General features: G+C 44.5%; 1 protein-coding gene across 1 annotated transcript; it reads left to right on the forward strand.

Moving 5' to 3' along the window:
- The first annotated feature begins 11,583 nt into the window (after positions 1–11,583).
- gdf5 (growth differentiation factor 5) lies at positions 11,584–18,846 on the forward strand. The gene is made up of 2 exons (XM_084029803.1): positions 11,584–12,831; positions 17,069–18,846. The coding sequence occupies exons 1-2, from the start codon at positions 11,952–11,954 to the stop codon at positions 18,055–18,057; spliced, it is 1,869 nt and encodes a 622-aa protein (XP_083885929.1). The 5' UTR covers positions 11,584–11,951; the 3' UTR covers positions 18,058–18,846.
- Positions 18,847–20,175: the final 1,329 nt, after the last annotated feature.

The raw sequence follows: 20,175 nt of genomic DNA on the forward strand, positions 1-20,175 counted from the left end.
TAATAAGGCTTTGTTAATTGCAGTGTTATTGATTGTGATCATTATTACTGATTTTAATAAATCTTATTATATTATAACTAGCGGCCTCTTGTGCTTGTTGTGTATATGTCACTGGATAACAGCAGGTTGTGAAGGCTAGTGCTTGAATTTCACGCCTTTTTAATTGTTAGATTGTTTTTATACTTCTATGCCAATGATCACGATGATTGGCATGTGAGTATAAAACCTTTTATATTGAGACTGAATACAGTTTTAGGTTATCTTTTCCCTGATCCCAGGGTGGTGCCCCGTTTATTCATGATTATATTATGATAATATATTAAATATAATTATTAATATCGATAATCATATTGACATTAATAATTAGCTGTTGGTCAGGTACAAAGTGTGCGTGTGTGTGTGTGTGTGTGTGTGTGTGCGTGCGTGTGTGTGTTAGCCAACAATACTGTTGGCTACTGTTAGCTAACAATACTGTTAGCTACTGTTATCTAACACAATATTACCTACCTAATAATATTGTTAGCTAACAACAAAGTAGGCTAATCTGATCACACATTTTCACACATCATATAATCGGTCAATGAAAAGTATTGTAATAAGTTCATGAATGGAGATAATACTTACATGTATGTTGCTGTGTAAAAATGACCTTACCATGTGTAAGTGGGACAGTATTGACAGTCAAAGTTGCATCAGATGTGAGAGATGACATCAGATGTGTAAGTGGGACCGTCAGAGTTGCTAAGAATTAAAGGTTCATAGAAGATTCCATAGGAACTGCTTGGGGTAATTTTTGACCCCACTTGTGGAAGAGTGGGGTAGTGATACAAAAACAGCAATTTCTTAAAATTAATGAAAAAATAAAGAAAAATGCAAATGGGCTCATGTCACAAACATGTTTTATGAGGAATACCTGGAATAGGAATATATTCCATCTTTTCATTTGAAAGATTTTGAAGAATAACAACCCGACCCCACGTGTGCATCTAAGGGTTAAATCCCAATGGCTCATTGTAAGCTAATAACAATGCAATCATTTTTATTTTCAGGAGATTATACACCAAAGTAAACATGCTTAATTATCTTATATTCCATTTATGCCATTAGACCCAACCTAAATGAGACACACTGTATTTTTAATTATAAAATGTCTTTATTGTATGGTTTGTATGGCGAGGGCCAAAAACCAAGATGATGACAACATCGATAGTTTTAAACAAAGTAATGGGCTACTTTATTCTGTCTATATAGAGTCAGCTAGATGCAGCCTTGATGAGGTACGACAGCACAAGTCATGATTTGTCACAGTTTGTAGTGAAATATATGTTTCTTCAATGAACAATCCAATGAATGTTCATGAATGTTGAGTATTCAATTTGTGTAACGATGTAAATTAAGAAACATATAACAATGTATTTGGCTTACTGAAACATCAATCCACTAATCCACAATGAAACAATCAACAACAGCCTAAGATCACATTTACATCAAGGACCAATTATGTTCCCCTTCAGCATCAAAAAGAGATGAAACTCATACGGTGAAATAACGAGACAGCAGGCTGCAATTTAACAGGTTCGATCCAGTGACTGTTCCCTTTAAAGCATGACATAATCGGTATCCTGTTCATCTCTAGCTGCTCTGTTCAACTTCAGTGGTAATATCTTCAGTTTATCCGTGATAATGAATGGAAACATCTCTATGAATGTGTATGTGTGTGTATGTGTGTGTGTCCTCACTCCCAGACAGTGTCTGGATCTGATGGTGATCGTGCTTTGTAATGACCTTCATACAAGCGGATTCACAATAATCCAGACTGTATCAGTCCCTTCCTCTGGACAGACTCATCAGTGGCCAGCCAGCCTGTACTGTCTCCAACCTGGACAACCCAGCTGTGAGTCCCAGAGCTAAAGGACAAACCAGGAACCATCAGAGCTCTCTGGACTGACTCTTCAGACAGGATGAGTCTTAGTCTCAGCAGTGTTTGGGTCCAGAATCAGAGGACTGTAGGAGACTGTGTCCTTCATTTTTTCCAAATATCGAAGGTCAGACTGCCCAGGCATTCAGCCTGATCTATCAGAGCTCGTGAGAGCAGCGGTGGATCCTCCAGCAGGGGGCACTGCTGGAGTCTTTCCACGCAGCCTGTGCAGGATTGAGAAGTCTTCAGCTCTCAGCTCCTCCTCGGTGGCTCTGATTGTGTCTGAAAAAGCTGCTTCTCCTTCATCATCCTCCTCTTCTGCTCCTCTTCCTCCCTCAGTGTAGCCATCCTGTCCTCCTCTTCCTCTTCTAGAAACAGGTGCTTGATAAACTGCTCCTTGATCTGCCTCATTGTGTGTCGGCCCTGGACCTTCAAGTGTTCTGCAGACTTCACATTTACATTTACATTTAGGGCATTTAGCAGACGTTTTTGTCCCAAGCAAAGTACATTTGTGGAAAGAAAGAAACCACAACATATCAGTGTTAGGTCCTCATCTGAGTAAAGTGGTGCTATGATTAAAGTGCTATAGGTAAGAACATAGAAGTGCATTTTATTTGTATTATTTTTGGGGGGTAAAAGTGAGTCATGCTATGCAGTGTCGAGGTGAAGTCTGAACAGGTGAGTCTTGAGCCTTTTGCGGAAGATGGCGAGTGACTCTGCTTGACTTTTACTTCTTCAAAAACCCGTAACTTCTCCGATAAGGGCTCCAGAGTTTCTTCTTCTGTTGTCACGTAGCTTCATCGATGGGTTTGACCCCGTTGTTGGTGTGTTTCTCTGAATCCAGAACACACTGAATGCTGATGGTCCAGACAAAAGAGGCTGCAGAGTGCAGACAGCCTCCGAAGTTCTCCTGTCAGAAGGTCCACACAGGTTCTTCAACGCCAGGTTACAAGCTGGTTCATCCTCTGAAGATTGTCTCTCAGTGTTGGTTTCTCTGTCCAGCAGCTCTTCAGACAGCTATACAGAAGCTGTGGCTACATGACAGATACAGGATCTATCCTTCTCTGATCTGGAAGCTGGAAACACAGCAGACAGAAAGCACAGTGAGTCGCGGCTCGCCTCCCTCCTCTCCTCACTTCAGAAATTGACTTTCACTTTGGATCTATTCTTTTGGTTAGGCACGTTCAGTGAGTGGAGCATTGGCTGGTGGAAGCAGCGGCGTTGCTGTTTTCCACTCTTCTCTCCTGGAGCTGAACTCACTCAGAAGAAGTTGTTAATTTAGTCTGAAGGTGAATCTGATCGTCTGGTTTTCATGGTTCATGGTTTTCTGGGGGTACCAGAGGGTGGCCAAGACCCATTTGTACACCGTGGAGGCAATTATTTTATACACTTAACATTGTATTAATGGTAGGCTACCAGGGATTATTGTATGGAAGATTATCTGGGATATTGTCAAAAAAGAATACTGTCATAGTCTTTGGACTGAATGGAACCTGAATTGAGACACGAGTGTTGCCAAAAAGAGAGAAAGGAAGCATTCCTTTGTGTAATATAGTGTAACAACAGATCTTTTGAAAGTAACTGATCTGCTCATCCGATCATCATCAATCATGTGATTATTGACACGCTGTGACCTCAAACCGAATGTCAAGCAACAACTCATCTGGCAGAAATTCAGCTGGAACCTAAAAATGTAATCTCCAATTGGGCAGAACAGTATCCAACAGTATTAGCGTTAAACGCTGTTTTCACTAATCTGTCCAAAAGGAAAGACGGAGAAATAATTAAATATAATTTATATTTCATTACAAACAGGATGGAGGATAATCCAAATATGTCCACAATTAACTCAACAAGAGAAGAGCTCAAAGAAAGCCAGTTCTAACACACGACATGGTCTGGTTCTAACACACAACAGGGTCTGGTTCTAACACACGACATGGTCTGGTTCTAACACACAACAGGGTCTGGTTCAAACACACGGCACGGTCTGGTTCTAACACACGACACGGTCTGGTTCAAACACACGGCACTGTCTGGTTCTAACACACGACACGGTCTGGTTCAAACACACAACAGGGTCTGGTTCTAACACACGACACGGTCTGGTTCTAACACACAACAGGGTCTGGTTCAAACACACGGCACGGTCTGGTTCTAACACACAACAGGGTCTGGTTCTAACACACAACACGGTCTGGTTCTAACACACGACACTGTCTGGTTCTAACACACGACACGGTCTGGTTCAAACACACGACACGGTCTGGTTCTAACACACGACACGGTCTGGTTCAAACACACGGCACTGTCTGGTTCTAACACACGACACGGTCTGGTTCAAACACACAACAGGGTCTGGTTCTAACACACGACACGGTCTGGTTCTAACACACGACACGGTCTGGTTCAAACACACGGCACTGTCTGGTTCTAACACACGACACGGTCTGGTTCAAACACACAACAGGGTCTGGTTCTAACACACGACACGGTCTGGTTCTAACACACAACAGGGTCTGGTTCAAACACACGGCACGGTCTGGTTCTAACACACGACACGGTCTGGTTCTAACACATGACATGGTCTGGTTCAAACACACGGCACTGTCTGGTTCAAACACACGACACGGTCTGGTTCTAACACACGACACGGTCTGGTTCTAACACACGACATGGTTGGGTTCAAACACACGACACGGTCTGGTTCTAACACACAACAGGGTGTGGTTCAAACACACGGCACGGTCTGGTTCTAACACACAACAGGGTCTGGTTCTAACACACGACATGGTCTGGTTCAAACACACGGCACGGTCTGGTTCAAACACACGACACGGTCTGGTTCTAACACACGACACTGTCTGGTTCAAACACACGGCACTGTCTGGTTCTAACACACGACACGGTCTGGTTCTAACACACGACACGGTCTGGTTCTAAAACACGACATGGTCTGGTTCAAACACACGACACGGTCTGGTTCTAACACACGACACGGTCTGGTTCTAACACACAACAGGGTCTGGTTCTAACACACAACAGGGTCTGGTTCTAACACACGACACGGTCTGGTTCTAACACACGACACTGTCTGGTTCAAACACACGGCACTGTCTGGTTCTAACACACGACACGGTCTGGTTCTAACACACGACACGGTCTGGTTCTAAAACACGACATGGTCTGGTTCAAACACACGACACGGTCTGGTTCTAACACACGACACGGTCTGGTTCTAACACACAACAGGGTCTGGTTCTAACACACAACAGGGTCTGGTTCTAACACACGACACGGTCTGGTTCAAACACACGGCACTGTCTGGTTCTAACACACGGCACTGTCTGGTTCTAACACACGGCACTGTCTGGTTCTAACACACGACACTGTCTGGTTCAAACACACAACACTGTCTGGTTCTAACACACGGCACTGTCTGGTTCTAACACACGGCACTGTCTGGTTCTAACACACGACACTGTCTGGTTCAAACACACGACACTGTCTGGTTCAAACACACGGCACTGTCTGGTTCTAACACACGACATGGTCTGGTTCTAACACACGACACGGTCTGGTTCTAACACACGACACGGTCTGGTTCTAACACACGACACGGTCTGGTTCTAACACACGACATGGTCTGGTTCAAACACACGACACGGTCTGGTTCTAACACACAACAGGGTCTGGTTCTAAAACACGACATGGTCTGGTTCAAACACACGACACGGTCTGGTTCAAACACACGGCACTGTCTGGTTCTAACACACGGCACTGTCTGGTTCTAACACACGGCACTGTCTGGTTCTAACACACGACACTGTCTGGTTCAAACACACAACACTGTCTGGTTCTAACACACGGCACTGTCTGGTTCTAACACACGGCACTGTCTGGTTCTAACACACGACACTGTCTGGTTCAAACACACGACACTGTCTGGTTCAAACACACGGCACTGTCTGGTTCTAACACACGACATGGTCTGGTTCTAACACACGACACGGTCTGGTTCTAACACACGACACGGTCTGGTTCTAACACACGACACGGTCTGGTTCTAACACACGACAGGGTCTGGTTCTAACACACGACATGGTCTGGTTCTAACACACGGCACGGTCTGGTTCAAACACACGACACGGTCTGGTTCTAACACACGACACGGTCTGGTTCTAACACACAACAGGGTCTGGTTCTAACACACAACAGGGTCTGGTTCTAACACACGACACGGTCTGGTTCTAACACACAACAGGGTCTGGTTCTAACACACGACATGACTATCAAACTAACTGACATGTTCAGCAGCACAGCCAGCAGCAGCACAGTTCAGCCTCAACAAGATAGGGCCACCTGGATGGTAGTGTCATGAGCCACAATGAAAGTATTGTGACACTCATGCCAGGCGTTATTGTTGTTGTTGTTGAGTTTCCGCGTACCGATTGATTTGGGTCGGGCCTAGTCAAAGTCCAGGGCCGTTTTTTAGTCCCAGTCCGTCCCTGGCCCTGTGATAGACTAGTTACCTGTCTGTCTACATGTCAGCCCTGTGATAGACTGGTTACCTGTCCAGGGTGTACCCTGCCTTCGCCCAATGATAGCTGGGGTCGGCTCCAGCCCCCCCGCGACCCTGAATACAGGATAAGCGGTATAGACAATGGATGGATGGAAGTTCAGCATTCATAATGCTTCATACCTCCATGCCCAAGTGAACCCGGTGTTTGAAAGAATAATCTGAGTCCTGGATGTTACACATACATTAGAACTACCAAACTTTAGCCAGTTATAAAGACACAGAGAACTGCTCTTACGTATCATAACAGATTATACATTATAAAGTTATACATTTTATTAATACATAATGTCCACCACTTATAATACTTTATAAACCTTGTTATAAAGTGTCATGAAAGATTATACACATGTATAACCACTTTTATAAAGCCTTATAAATGCATTATATTGTGTTATAATTCCATTATATACATGACCTTCATAGAAAGTGTTACTGAATAGTTCATCAAAAGTATATCCATATACTTGTCTTTTACCTAACACCGCTGATAACCAGCCGACAGCAGCGTGCAGCACCCAACAGGAAGTAGTGTCTCCACCAGCATCACCTCTGTTGAACCAGTGTTAAGGACAAATCACTTCAGCTGGTTCATTCCACGTCTAACTACTTCTCAATTCTAAGAAAACATGTCCGACAGTGCAACAAACAAAAGTCACAGATGGGCTACTTGACGCCACAGCAGGAATCCAAACGAAGCAGGAATCTAACAAAACATCAATAAATAACCAAGAACGTTGGTTTTAATCTGGGTGAGACCTCGTCATGCTCAGAGAAAGCCCAACGAAGGAAGGAACTAATTTGGATCAACTGAAATTCAAGTTCATGTAGTGAAATAAAAGAAAACAAAGTGGTGTGGAAAGAAATATAATGACCAAAACAACTTAACCCCCCACTTACATTTAGAAGGAAACACATTTCGTGGTGTTTTAACATTTGCTCTCGATGTGTCAGAAATCTGTTTCATGTGATGAATTCAAATGAGTAACGGCTGTTCATGTCAAATATTTTGAAACGAGTCTGAACAAAATGTTGTCTGGATCATTTTTAATGTTCAGGTTCAAAATCAAAGTTTAAAAATAGTTTCCTTACTAAGACGCAGATGGTAATACGTTTCCACGGAGATAAAAACGCTTGACAGGATTCCCAAACTGTCAGTGTGTGGTGATGTAGAGACCTCGGGGGTCACCAGTTTAGACTCCTTTTGGACATTTTTGCTATAATCGCTTGCAGGTGTTGAGTTGGGTTCTTTTCTACATGTAAATATCAACACTTGTGTTCTCTGGTTGGTATGATGCTGCCAACGTCATCTGAAGGAGGCAGGTATCCATCTGAGTCTCCGGGTGAGACTGTCCGCCCCCCCACAGTGAGGTGTGATGGTTTGGTCTGATTGCAGTTGCAGCGTGCAAAACACACTATAGGTCATTTCATGTCCAAGTGCATTCAGTGCACCAGTGATACACTACAGGATGAGGTGGGATCACAAAGAAGCCATTATTATTTACAGTGTTGATATTTACATGCAAGCGATTATAGCAGAAACTACCAACAGCAGGCAAAACTCCCCCAGAGCTCCCTTCGTCATGACGCACTGACAGTTTGGGAATGCTGCAGCGTTTTTTCCTCAGAGGAACCTTATTGTTGTCTGGGACTTTGGACAGGAACCGACAGTCCCGGGGGTCTTAGAACCGGATCGGGGAGCCATTCACAATTTTTCATGGAGCGGTGTGAACTCTCAACGTGTCTGTCTCCAACGAAGCTGCGTAGAATAATAATAATTCATCACAACGATAGGTTTGACATGCACATACACAGTCTGATGCTGTTGGCACTAAATGTAACAGCAGACCTTCTCTGTGTCTCTGTATGGACCTTCTCCTCTGCACAAATGGACCAATTCACGGGGACATTTGAATCAAACTAAGAGGTCTACGATAGCTCACATTAGTCAAGAGACCAGACCAGACTATGTGGAGAAACCAGAGACTGTCTGTGATAAATCTTTACATGGTCTGTACAGCCTACAAGGCGTCCTTATTGGACGCAAAATGACTTACAATGATCGTCTACTTCACGGTGTTTTCAACCCTCTACAAGCACACGTGGTTCCTACCTCTGCAGGTAGCCACCATACGACCATACTGTTGGCTCTGCTAATAACATGGCCTCTCTAGCCCCACCTACAGGACAGACTTTAAGGCACTCAGAATAGCAAACACATCTCAACATTCATAGAGTCGACCGTTCTTCTGTGTTTAACAGCATTATGGCATCACACAGCTGCTTGTGTTGCTATAAACTCAAATTCAAGTCAAAGACAGTTGATGCTTTCACTCGGGGCTCCTAACGTGTCTTAGCTACAATTATCTGCGTATAAAGTCCGTCTGGCACAGTTTGGGGCTGAAATTACAACGAAAAATTGAAAGGGCTGAGAGAAAAAGAGCCGTGTTAACGCAGCGGTGATGTATTACGCTGCCGGGGCGTATTTGACCATTAAGGCAAACATTACTGTTACTGAGCCTCGTCTGCGCCGCAGCGACTTGGCCAGTCATCCTCACTCACATCCTTTAGCCGTTTAGTCGAATTGACTGGATCAGGTTGATTTTATATGTGATCCATGACAGCCTCGTATTATCCAATCACTTCTGTGCATCCATCATGCCCTCATACGGAGCTGAGCGGTGAAAGATCGGGAGAAGAGGAGAACCAGCGGAGGGAGATGGAGAGGGAAACAGGAACGCTACACCAGCTCTGGTTACAAACCACCAGAGACCCTCCTCGACTGCCAAAATCTCCAGATTTGAACCCAAGCTTTCTGGCTGCTAATTATTCCTCAAGCATGGCCCGAAACTGAATTTATGACACCAAGCTGGCGCTCCTTGTGGCATCATAAATTAAACTGGCAAAGAGTTTTAGAATCAGAACCCTTGTTCTGCAGCGAAAGGAAGGAAAATTATAAAGTGGCGAATGTAAACGTGGATGTTCACAAAGCCGAGTCCATTTCTGAGCGCGGACTTTATTTTTCTTTTCTGAGGTTGTGCAGATGAAACGTAACAGCCCGGTTAAAAAAAAATGACGTTTCCACATGAACGCATTTTGTCGTGGATTACGTTTGCTCTTGACTCGATGAATTTGTTTCAAACAAGTCCAGGGAGGGAGGAGGTCTGGGTGCTGGACGGGTCCAAAAACACAGGAGACTGATGTTAGAGTCCCCTTACAACCAAGTAGTTTTGTTGCTCTTTGTTTCGTTTCTATTTCAGTCATTTTAATCCAAAACCTAATGTTTTTACTAAAAGTTTTACTGAAGTTTCGATGCCTAAACTTAACTAAGTAGTTTTGCAGCATTTTTGTTTTGTTTCTGTTTAAAACTGCGAGTGTTCAGTCCGGAAAAGTAAGATCCCCAAACAGACCTGAGAGTGCACTTAAGTTGCATTAGAATCGTGTTTTGCAGGAGAAAGGAGTTTTAGTCTCTGCCTACAACTCCGTCCTTCTCTCTCCTTTTGATTGATTGCCCCGCTGACTTTGGGTTTTGTGGTCCTTTACCGGATGCCATGATGTTTGTAGTCATGTTGCATCCATCGGGAGAGAACGTATCTCCCCTCGACGACTCTCCTTCTCCTCTCATCACAACAGGTACGTTACATGAAAACGTTCTAGCGTTTGTCAGTCAGTGACGTCGTATATCTAACATCCGTTATCGAAAGTTACGTTAGAACAAGTGTAACATGAGACATGAACGAACAGGACTTTCACAAAGGACGCCGCTCTTCGTGTCCTGTATGAAACCAAGACTATGTTAGCGACGTAGCATTATGTAATAAAGTCCACTAAGGGCGGTTGTTGTAGTTACACTGTGATCTTGTTGCTTTACGATGTTTTCATTTGTTACGCCATAATTTGAACAACAACCATGATGACCTTTTACTAACCTTACCCAGGTAGTTTTATTGCTTAAACTGAACCAATCATTTTGCAACATTAACCACATGACATGGTGCGTTTCTGTGAGGGTGTTGAGTTGTTTTCTACTCACAGGCTCATGGGTACTGATCCAGGACTCACCCAGTCATTTCTTTGTTTTAGTAATCAAATTTAAAAGTACTGGAATCTACTGAAATAGTTTAGTTTGACAGTGATGTGAAAAATAACACTGTCTTGTATTGGGTGGTTCTATTCATAACTTTACTGGCCCGGTGTTTTTTAGTAATCAAATTTATTAAGTTACAAATACTGGCACTACCTTGTAAAAATACCCAACATGTGTATTTGTTTTATGTAAATTCCTGACAGATTGATAAAACCCCAACATTTCCAGACTTTGAAGGACATGAAAAGTTTTCATTGCAGGATAAAATTGAGTCTTTTTTAAAGTGTGGCCTGACTTTAAATTAAAGTATCTAAATACTTGATAATAGCAATAATGTTAATAATAATTATAATATAATAGCCCACTGAATTATTCGGTACCTGAGTGTGTCAAGTCAATTTATTTTTTACAGCCCATTTAAAAACAAACAACCAAAACGGTAAGAAAACGTGAGAAATAATTGAAGATGGGAGTTATAGTTTGTGTGCGCGCACGTGTGTGCGCGCGCGCGTGCTATAGCGTGCTATCACCCGACACCACTCGCACCCCTTTTGTTTGGACAAAGTGGAAGCCTAGAAAAACTGCTCACTTCAAATGACATAATGCAAGTTCGTTTTTTTTCCCCTTTTGTGCCATTTAGTGTTGCAGCGCGCGCGTGAGTCATCGGTGGAAAAGAGGGAGGAAGATTTGAGAAGAAATATTGCTGTTAAATGAGTTCGGACAGCATGACATCACGGGGTAATTAAAACAGCTTTCTGGAATTCCGTTTCCAATTCCTGCGCTCAGGTTTGCTGGAGGATTTGCTCGAGCACCTGCAGGTTGGTGTGTGAGCGAAATATTTTCACTGGACGGAGTTCAAACTCTGAAGGGAAAGAGGAGAGAGAGGGAGAGGGAGAGAGAGGGAGAAAAACCGGAGGCAGAGGCATTACGCCATTCTTGCCTCTCTTGGAAAAAAAAGTGGGATTTAAAGAAGTTTCTTACAAGATATCCAGCAGAGTCGCGCCGCGGGACTGTTTCACGTTCCTCTGACGTTTGTTGGGATTGCTGCTCGGGATCTCCGCGGCACTATGGTTCTTACGCACGGCGGATGGGAGAAAGAAAGTGTGTTTCTTCGACCCCTAAAAGTCCGCTTTAGTCCACATCTCTGCGTTTACAGCGTCGCACATGTCTACAGCTCACCGCGGACGGGAGAAGCGCCTCTTGTTCCCTTCGCCTCTGGCAGAGCGCAGAGTCAGCTCAGAGGATGAGAGACGCGGACAGAGCAGCACCGCTCCCTCTTCTCGTCGGACCCGAACGGCTCCATTCACTCTGAACACACTGCGCTTTTATTACGATGACGGCCTGGCAGAGGGCAACAGGGCTTTAGGATGAAAGTTGTGACGCGTCTCTGTCTTCTGTTGAGCTGCTGGACTCTCATTTACCTGCATCCCGTCATCGGTTCTCTCAGCCGGACCAGACCGACCGAGCACCAGCAGCAGCAGCAGCGGCGGCTTGGAGAGGCAGCGGAGCGCACGGCAGGCGGCGGGGAAGGAGAGCAAGCTCGCGGGAGAACCGGCAGAGGAGTCGGGGGGGCGACACCGCCGGGCGCGGGTAGACAACCGGCGACTCCCGGGACGTGGAAACCGTCACCGGTGAGTCCGGCGAGGATTACGCGGATCCGCGCAGGCCCCCCGTTAATAAAGGGCGAGACGACTCTCTTTAAAAGCAAACATACAGCGGCGGATTCTGCGTCCTCGCCACCGCGCAGCGGTGCCGCACCGGTGAACCGGGCGCAGCAGCAGCGGAACAGACCTGTCAGCTTAGGGCGCAAAGAGGCTGTGCGCTCCTGGCTGCCCGGCGGGGACGCTCACGTTAGAGCGCACGCTCCCGCGGCTCTCAGCGCACATGCAGCAGGGAAAGGAGTCGGGACTGCGGCCGTTGGGGCCGGCTCACCGGGGAAAAAGGCGGGGAAGGTCGCTTCCAGGGCGAGCGCGGCTGCTCCGGTGCGCGCCGGGCCTCTCCAAAGAGCCGTCCGTGCGCAAAAGCAGCTGCCGCATCAGAACGCGGGTCCGGTGGCGCAGCGGGACGCTGGCAGCAAGGCCCAGAGGGTGAGCGAGCGAGAAGCGCATCACAGACAGCCGCTGGTCATCCCGCACGACTACATGCTGTCGCTCTACTGGTCTCTGTCCACCGGGGACCTGAACAGCAGCGCTCTGCACGAGGCGGGTCTGGCCAACACCATCACCAGCTTCGTGGATAAAGGACAAGGTAAAGACCACCGCTCTCTTTTCAGATCATTCCATACAACGTTTTATTGAGCTTCATGTGTGGCTCTAAAATCACGTTTAACTCCCACATAGAACGTTTTCTTTCTCACGAAATATTTCAACTTTGACACAATGTGTTTTATTCTCTTTGATTCCATAAGGAAAAGCTCTGTACTTAAGGTGAAATAAACCTTTGTTCTCATCATAAATCATCTTTAAGTGCCTCTCATTAGGAATATGTCTGTTGTGCAAGACCTTCCATGTGATATTTAAACAGGATGCTGCTGCATCAAAGGAAGCCCGCGTTAGTCAGAGAGATGTTTTTCCATGGGTTTGCAACATTTTGGATATTTATATGATCTGGAGTCACTGCAGAGAAGTGGTGCTGACTGACAAAAAGTGACAAAAGAAGGGAGACAACAGGAGTGGATGGAGGATGCTGGGTGAGAGTAGAGTGGTGAGCGAGAGGAACCAAAGGTTGTCAATGAGGAGGCTGCTGGGAGTGGGGAGGGCACTGGAGGTCAAACACCAGTCTGGGGGTTAGTAGAGGAGGGTGGCGCAGGAAACAGGGCTGTAAATTGTCTAAATGTAGACTGTGTGTGTGTGTGTGTGTGTAGGGGGGGGGGGGGCTTTCCCATCATCATCATTCCCAATGACCAACAACATACCAATCTGTACGCTAAGTTAGTTTATCTCAGCATGAAGACGGAAAGCGACCACCTGAAGGCAACAAACCCACGTCCCAACGCGTAGAGCCCACTTCATTTAATCCTCCCAAAACCAGTGTTTAAACGTGAAGTTGTGAGTTTATGGAGGGGTTGTGTTCCGGATTCCGGACATTTGTACACTTTGGTTATTGAGCAGATTAAACAAAGAAGATATGAAGTATTAGCGGGTTTCAGAAGCAACATGTCCGCCAACTTGTCAAATAATACAGTTAGGCGTGTTTGGTGTCTGACGCTGCATTACGGGCAGATAAACTGACATACTTTTAAGAGACAGCGGAGGTAGACAAACAAACAGACAACTTTAACTCAGGACACTGCTGTTAGTGTCCCATGCTAAACTTAAACTTGACATTTTGTCGTTGCCTAAACCTAACTTCCTGGGAAGTTTATTTTGAAAAGACACTCTGTATGTAACGTTGACACGTCATCACGGAAACATGAAAAAGTGACACTAGAAGGGAACGTAGAGCATCACAGTTTGAAGCTTTGGAGCTCTGACCAAACTGCGTTACCTGATGCACTTAGGCTAGCCGTTTCCCTCTGTTTCCGGGCTTTATGCTAAGCTTAGCAGCTACTGGCTTCATCAATCTTGTCATTAAACTCTCTGTATTTCTTTCTGTGAACTTTAATTTAGTCTTGAATATTTCATATTAGAGATCTATTTTGAAGCCTAATTCACAAGCATGTGGACGTGTATATTTTGTGTTCATGTGTGCGTTTTTATGGTTTCTGTGTGTTTCTAGCCATCTGGTCAGTCGCCGCTTCTTTCAGTGATATACGGCCTCAGGAGGGTAAATAAACACACTCACAGCCACAAGTAGGGTGGCCCCCCTGTTTAATGTTATCTTTACAGTGTAAAACTGTTTAAAACAATGTTTAAATGACCAGAGTTTAATATTTCTAGCCCTGCTAAAGGTTTACATTTCAAGCACTTAATGTACTTTTAATTTGGTCTTTATTTGTTTAGTGTGTCCTCAGCAAATCGCTGGTGACCTCCTCGGCATGTTGAGGGGGTGAGCGAAGGTGTAACTGATGGCCTGACACATCTCTTCCCCCTCACTTGTTCACATTAACTGACTTCCCCTTTCTTCTTTCCTTGCCTTTATAGTTCTATTTTGACATGCATTGCCTAGATGGTTTTCATACTTTCAGATCAGTTGAAGAAGAAAAAAAGCTGAAAGTAAACAAGGAAGGACGGAAATAAAGAAAGGAGGACTAATTTACATTATTTTGTCCACATATCAATGAGGGGAGACAACTAAACACCCCTCTGTATAAAGTAATACAGTTCAACAGCACAATAAACAACATCCTCTTTCTGAACAACTATCGGAACATTGTAATTAAACTTATGTATTGGTTTTGGGAAAAGTATCGCAATATTTTACGTACACATATTGTACTGATACACGGATGGCAAGTATCAGATCTTTTATTATATGAACTGTATAATTAATATTGCTAAATAAAAGTCAAACCTTTTGGTAACAATTGCTTTTTCAGTCCACTAGATGGTGCCGAGTTATTTTTGGTGACAGTTAAGTGATTGAAGTGAGATGAACAGAGTAAAAACTACATCTTATTAGATGGAACAGATGATGGTAAATTGCAAAATTTACAGTTAAAAAAAAGACAATATACCACAATATATGTTCTTGCAATACTCAACATATTGAAAAAATGTTTAAAATCGTAATAAGATGGTATCGTGACTAAAGTATTATGATCGTATCATATCATGGTGCCTCTGGTGATTCCCATCCGTATGTAACTTCCTAAAGTTCACATGTCGATGGTTTCTGTCGGACACAACTTCACAACCTTGTGTCCGCTCACTTCTCCACACCAGTCACTTCCACTCACTAGCAGATTCTCCTCGCTAACGGTGAATGCCTCTGCAGACACACACTGCTCCACACTAAGCTCACGTCACGTCTGAACAATGGACAAACCAATCGGATTCTTCTGTCCCGGCCACGACTCTACGATTTTCTATGCAACCTGTGAACCAGTCTCAATGTCATAAATCTAAAGAACCTACCTCAGACTAGGTACTAGACTCTTCTATCATCCCTTTGCCTCCACCTTAACTGCTGCAAAAATGTTGTCTCAACTAACAGAGAAAAAAATGTGGCACAAACGATACTTCCAATTGAAATCCATTAGTTCTAAAGTGGTGACTTTTTTACAAACTGCCATGAGCCTGTGATGCTGCAGACACTTGTGGAGTATTTTCCACCTCTCTCAGTTGATGACTTTACATTCTTTTTTACAAACAAGGCAACAGTGACCAATGCCCAGAACCACCCAAGTACAATGGCTACCCATCAATTGAGGGTGCATCAATCAAGATGGAATGGTCAATCATCCGTTTATATCTTGTATGACTTTGGCAGCCGTTGACATGCTATGTTAACTTGTTACTTCATGCACCTACATGTGTCAGGTGCACCATAAACTGAACGTTGAGGTATTCATTGCTCACCTTTATCTAATGTGGCTGCGAAATTATTTCTGTTAATGAAAGTTATTAATCTTCATGAGGGACTGTTATAGATAATAAACTGGTAACTCATTTCACACACTGATTACATAATCATTTCAGTTTGACGTTGAAACAATAAGCACACCTGGGAGTTCATTTAAACTTTCCCTTTCATCCTTTCTGCTTTAAAAGTATGCGATTCTCAGTGTGAGCTTTAATCAGATCTTCCACATAGAAGTGCCAGGATGTGTGTGTGTGTGTGTGTTGTGTCGACGGTTTGTTTCCTCTGCAGCAGATGCTGGTTAACTGTCTATCGGCAGTTAAATAGCTGCAGGTCCTTAATAACAGGCCTGTTTACAGTCCGATGTGGTCTCCCTGTCTGGTTCTAATGTACTTTTCAATGCATGCTCAAGTCCTGGATGGGAAGGAGGGGGAATGACGTGAGAAGAAGTGAGCAGAGTGGAGAGATCTGCTGCTGTGTGTGTGTACTTCAGCAGATTTCATTGCTGGATTCCATTTAGACCTGGAAGTTCACTGGTTTCCCTGACTGACAACAAAAGAAAACATTACACATCTCACCATTCAGTCCGTTCCTCCCAATGTTTTCTCTGTGTAGCGTCAACCTGCAGGAGAAGATTGCTGTATTAACATGCTGGAAGGAAATGTGTAAATATTTTTATGTTATTCTTGCCCTTCGCTGTGTTTTCCTGCTTGTGGTGAGTGTGTGTGCATTAGAGCTGCGACCAAGTACCACATTCACCACAGCCCAAGGTGATGTTGTCAAATGTGCAACACTCCAAAACCAAAAGATATCCATCATGTGTGGCAGAGAAAAGCATGAAATCCTTCAAGTTTTGCTTTTCTCTTGGTTGTCTTATCAGTCGATTCATCTATGCAGATGTAAGTTCTGTCATGGCAGTCATGTTCGCACTTTCACTCTTTTATGCATCCGTCCACTTCCATGTGTGTGGATTTGTCTTTCTGCTGGTTGGAACTCATATTTCTGTGTCTGTCCTCCCTCACAGATGAGCGTGGGCCACAGCTGAGACGGCAGCAGTATCACTTCAACATCAGCTCTCTGGAACGAGACGGGCTCCTGGGGGCCGAACTACGCATCCTGAGGAAGCGCCTGTCTGACCCCCGCAGAGCCTCAACGGGATCCTCAGCCGCTGACAGAGGGGGTGGAGGAGTCCCGTCCCCGTGCCTGAAGCTGTACACCTGTGCTTCAGGTAAACAACAGGCCGCTCTGCTCCACACAAGGACCATGGAGGATCTGGTCGGCGGAGGCGGATTCGGCAGCAAATGGGAGGTTTTTGACATATGGAAAATCTTCAAGGGCTTCAAAAACCAGCAGAACCAGCACTCCCAGCAGCTGTGCTTTGAACTCGAAGCCCTGGAGCACAGAGGCGGTCGCCCTGTGGACCTGCGCGCTCTGGGGTTCGCCCGACCTGGAAGGACCAACAAGGAAAAGGCGTTCTTCCTGGCGTTTGGCAAAAGCAAGAAGCGCGACCTTTTCTACAATGAGATCAAAGCGCGGTCAGGCCACGACAACAAAACCGTCTACGAATACCTGTTCACCCAGCGGCGCATGCGCCGAGCTCCTGTTGCGAGGGCGGCCAAAAAAACACTGCAGCAACAGCCACCGCCGCCGCCGCTACAGACCCTCCCCCAACATCAGGCGGTGAAGATGCAGACAAGGCCGCGATGTCACCGGAGACGACTCCATGTGAACTTCAAAGAGATGGGCTGGGACGACTGGATCATTGCGCCGCTGGAGTACGAGGCCTTTCACTGTGACGGCGTCTGCGACTTCCCCATCCGCTCGCACCTGGAGCCGACCAACCACGCCATCATACAGACCCTGATGAACTCAATGGACCCGGATTCGACGCCGCCAACCTGCTGCGTCCCGACACGACTCAGTCCAATCAGCATACTCTACATCGACTCGGCCAATAATGTCGTCTACAAGCAGTATGAGGACATGGTGGTGGAGTCGTGTGGCTGCAGGTAGCAAAGAAAGGTGGGACGAGGAGCGAGACAGATGGAAAGACAGTTGCTGCCCTTTGCTTTGAGAGAGGATAAACCTAAAAAGGGAAGATCAACACCAAGCAAAACAGCTCTCATTTCATCTGATTGTGACAGAACTCTTTGCAACAGACATTACTCTTCACACTCAAGTGGACTATCAGATCGCATACCAACGACTGCTACACACTGTTAAAGACTAAACAGAGAAAAGATAAACTGGTGGAGGTGATGCTCTTTGACACACACTCACTAAAACTTCTGTAACGTTGATGGTGAAGATGATGAGGGTCTGAGAGAAGCCAAAAACAACCAGAGACACTTTTGGATTGAAGTTCTGATCTCGTATTAGAGTGTTACTGCTTTTTGTTTTCTCTCTTCAGATTTGTATCTAGTTTTGATTGGTGTAAAAAGTTTGCCTGTAACAGAAATGCTATTGAAACATTAGTGAATTATACTCAAAAATGCCCCTTTTTCCAGCACTTATCTGCCATTGTGCCTTTTTCCCATTACGATGCACAATGAAGAGTAATTTGTGTGCCTTATCCAAGACTTTTTTTATGAAGCATGTAAAGAATTTCTGATGTATAAATACAGGCCAGTGATGAAGTGCTGATCTGACCTGCTCCAAATGTGGGAAAGTTGCATAAACTACTCTTCAATAAAAAATGTCTAATTGACTGAGCTCCAAACTCCTATCAGTACGGACCTCTGCCCCCCAGACTCAGTAGACTAAACTATCAAAGGAATTCACAAGGCTTTCAGATGCCAAATCACAATTTAACCCAAGAACGACTGTTTGCTTTAAAGTGTCCTTGTGGTCGGCTTCGCAAACTGCTGCAAGTTTGGTGGAAAGTTACCAGAAGTTCCAAGAGAACAGATATTTCAAGGACATTTCTGTCACAGTTACTGTCTGTTAATTAATTGCTTTCACAAAGTTTTCAGTTTTCTACACATCAGATGATCATCACCAAGTATTTGATTCAAACACACTCATTCCCTGTAGGCTTGACCTTAGTTTGGTCCTGAGCTTCAATACCCCCAAGTCTTGATAGAAATCATATGCTAATTATCTCCAAAACATCCCCAGTACAGTGCTTTCAGCAGACAGCAAACTGTGAAGCCTTGCCTTTAACTTGCATTCTTTCTTATGGCCACCAGGGGGTGACTCCTCTCTGATTGTACAGAAGTCTATGAGAAAATGACTCTACTTCTCACTTGATTCATTATTTCAGTAAACATTGTAAACATGAGTTTGTGGTCTCAATCACTAGTTTCAAGTGTTTTTCAAAACAACATGGCAGCCTAGTCTCCTAAAAACTACTTTCCCACACTAAACTAAACTGCATTGTGAAATATGTTTCGAGGGAAAGATTTTTTTTTATCATATCATTATGTTTGCTCCTGATGTATCACAAATGAGTTGAAATGAGTCTGTGTAAGTCCCCATAGGGAGGCGGTCTGGACAAAGTAGTTTTGTTGTTTTAACCTTACCATAGTTGTGTAACATGTGCTGTAGCAAGTGTTTCAAACCGTTTATAACTGCAACTGTTTCCAGAAAAAAATATTTTGTAGGAGACAGAGTTGAGCATGATGTTCATTTAGTAAATCATGGTCACATTTAGAGTCAAATAGACCATAAGGCAGGTTATGTTTTAGGGTGGGGCTACCTTGTGATTGACAGGACCCTACCTTTGTCTGGTCTGGGAGTTATGTTAATGTAGTTAACCCTTTCACTGTGAGCTATCACTTCAGGGAAGAATTTGTAACATTTTAGTCACCTGAATATATCTTATTTTCACGTTTGCTACGCCTTCTCGTTTCACTTCTGGCTGCATTAATCCAAGATGGCGACAGTCAAAAATCACAATGACAATGACCAAAATGAAGAAATCCAGGCTTCAAATGTATAGTTCACAAACCAGTGGGTGAGGTCAGAGTAAATACGTCCAACTCTCACATACAGTCTAAGGTTATTTGTCTCAATCCTCACATCAAGCTCATCATTGGTCAGAAGCTGGTTGAATCTTCATTCTGGTGTCCTGAGTGCAGCCCTGGCTCCAACAAAATTATGCTCCACAACTAAAGTCCACTCTCAATTGGG

This window comes from Eutrigla gurnardus, assembly GCF_963514095.1.
Source record: "Eutrigla gurnardus genome assembly, chromosome: 2".
In the NCBI taxonomy this organism is placed as follows: Eukaryota; Metazoa; Chordata; class Actinopteri; order Perciformes; family Triglidae; genus Eutrigla; species Eutrigla gurnardus.

Excerpts from the sequence above, each read along its gene's own strand:
- gdf5 (XM_084029803.1), top strand. The coding sequence starts at position 11,952 with ATGAAAGTTGTGACGCGTCTCTGTCTTCTGTTGAGCTGCTGGACTCTC. Across the intron at positions 12,832-17,068 it reads CTTCGTGGATAAAGGACAAG|ATGAGCGTGGGCCACAGCTG; the intron begins GTAAAGACCACC and ends CCTCCCTCACAG.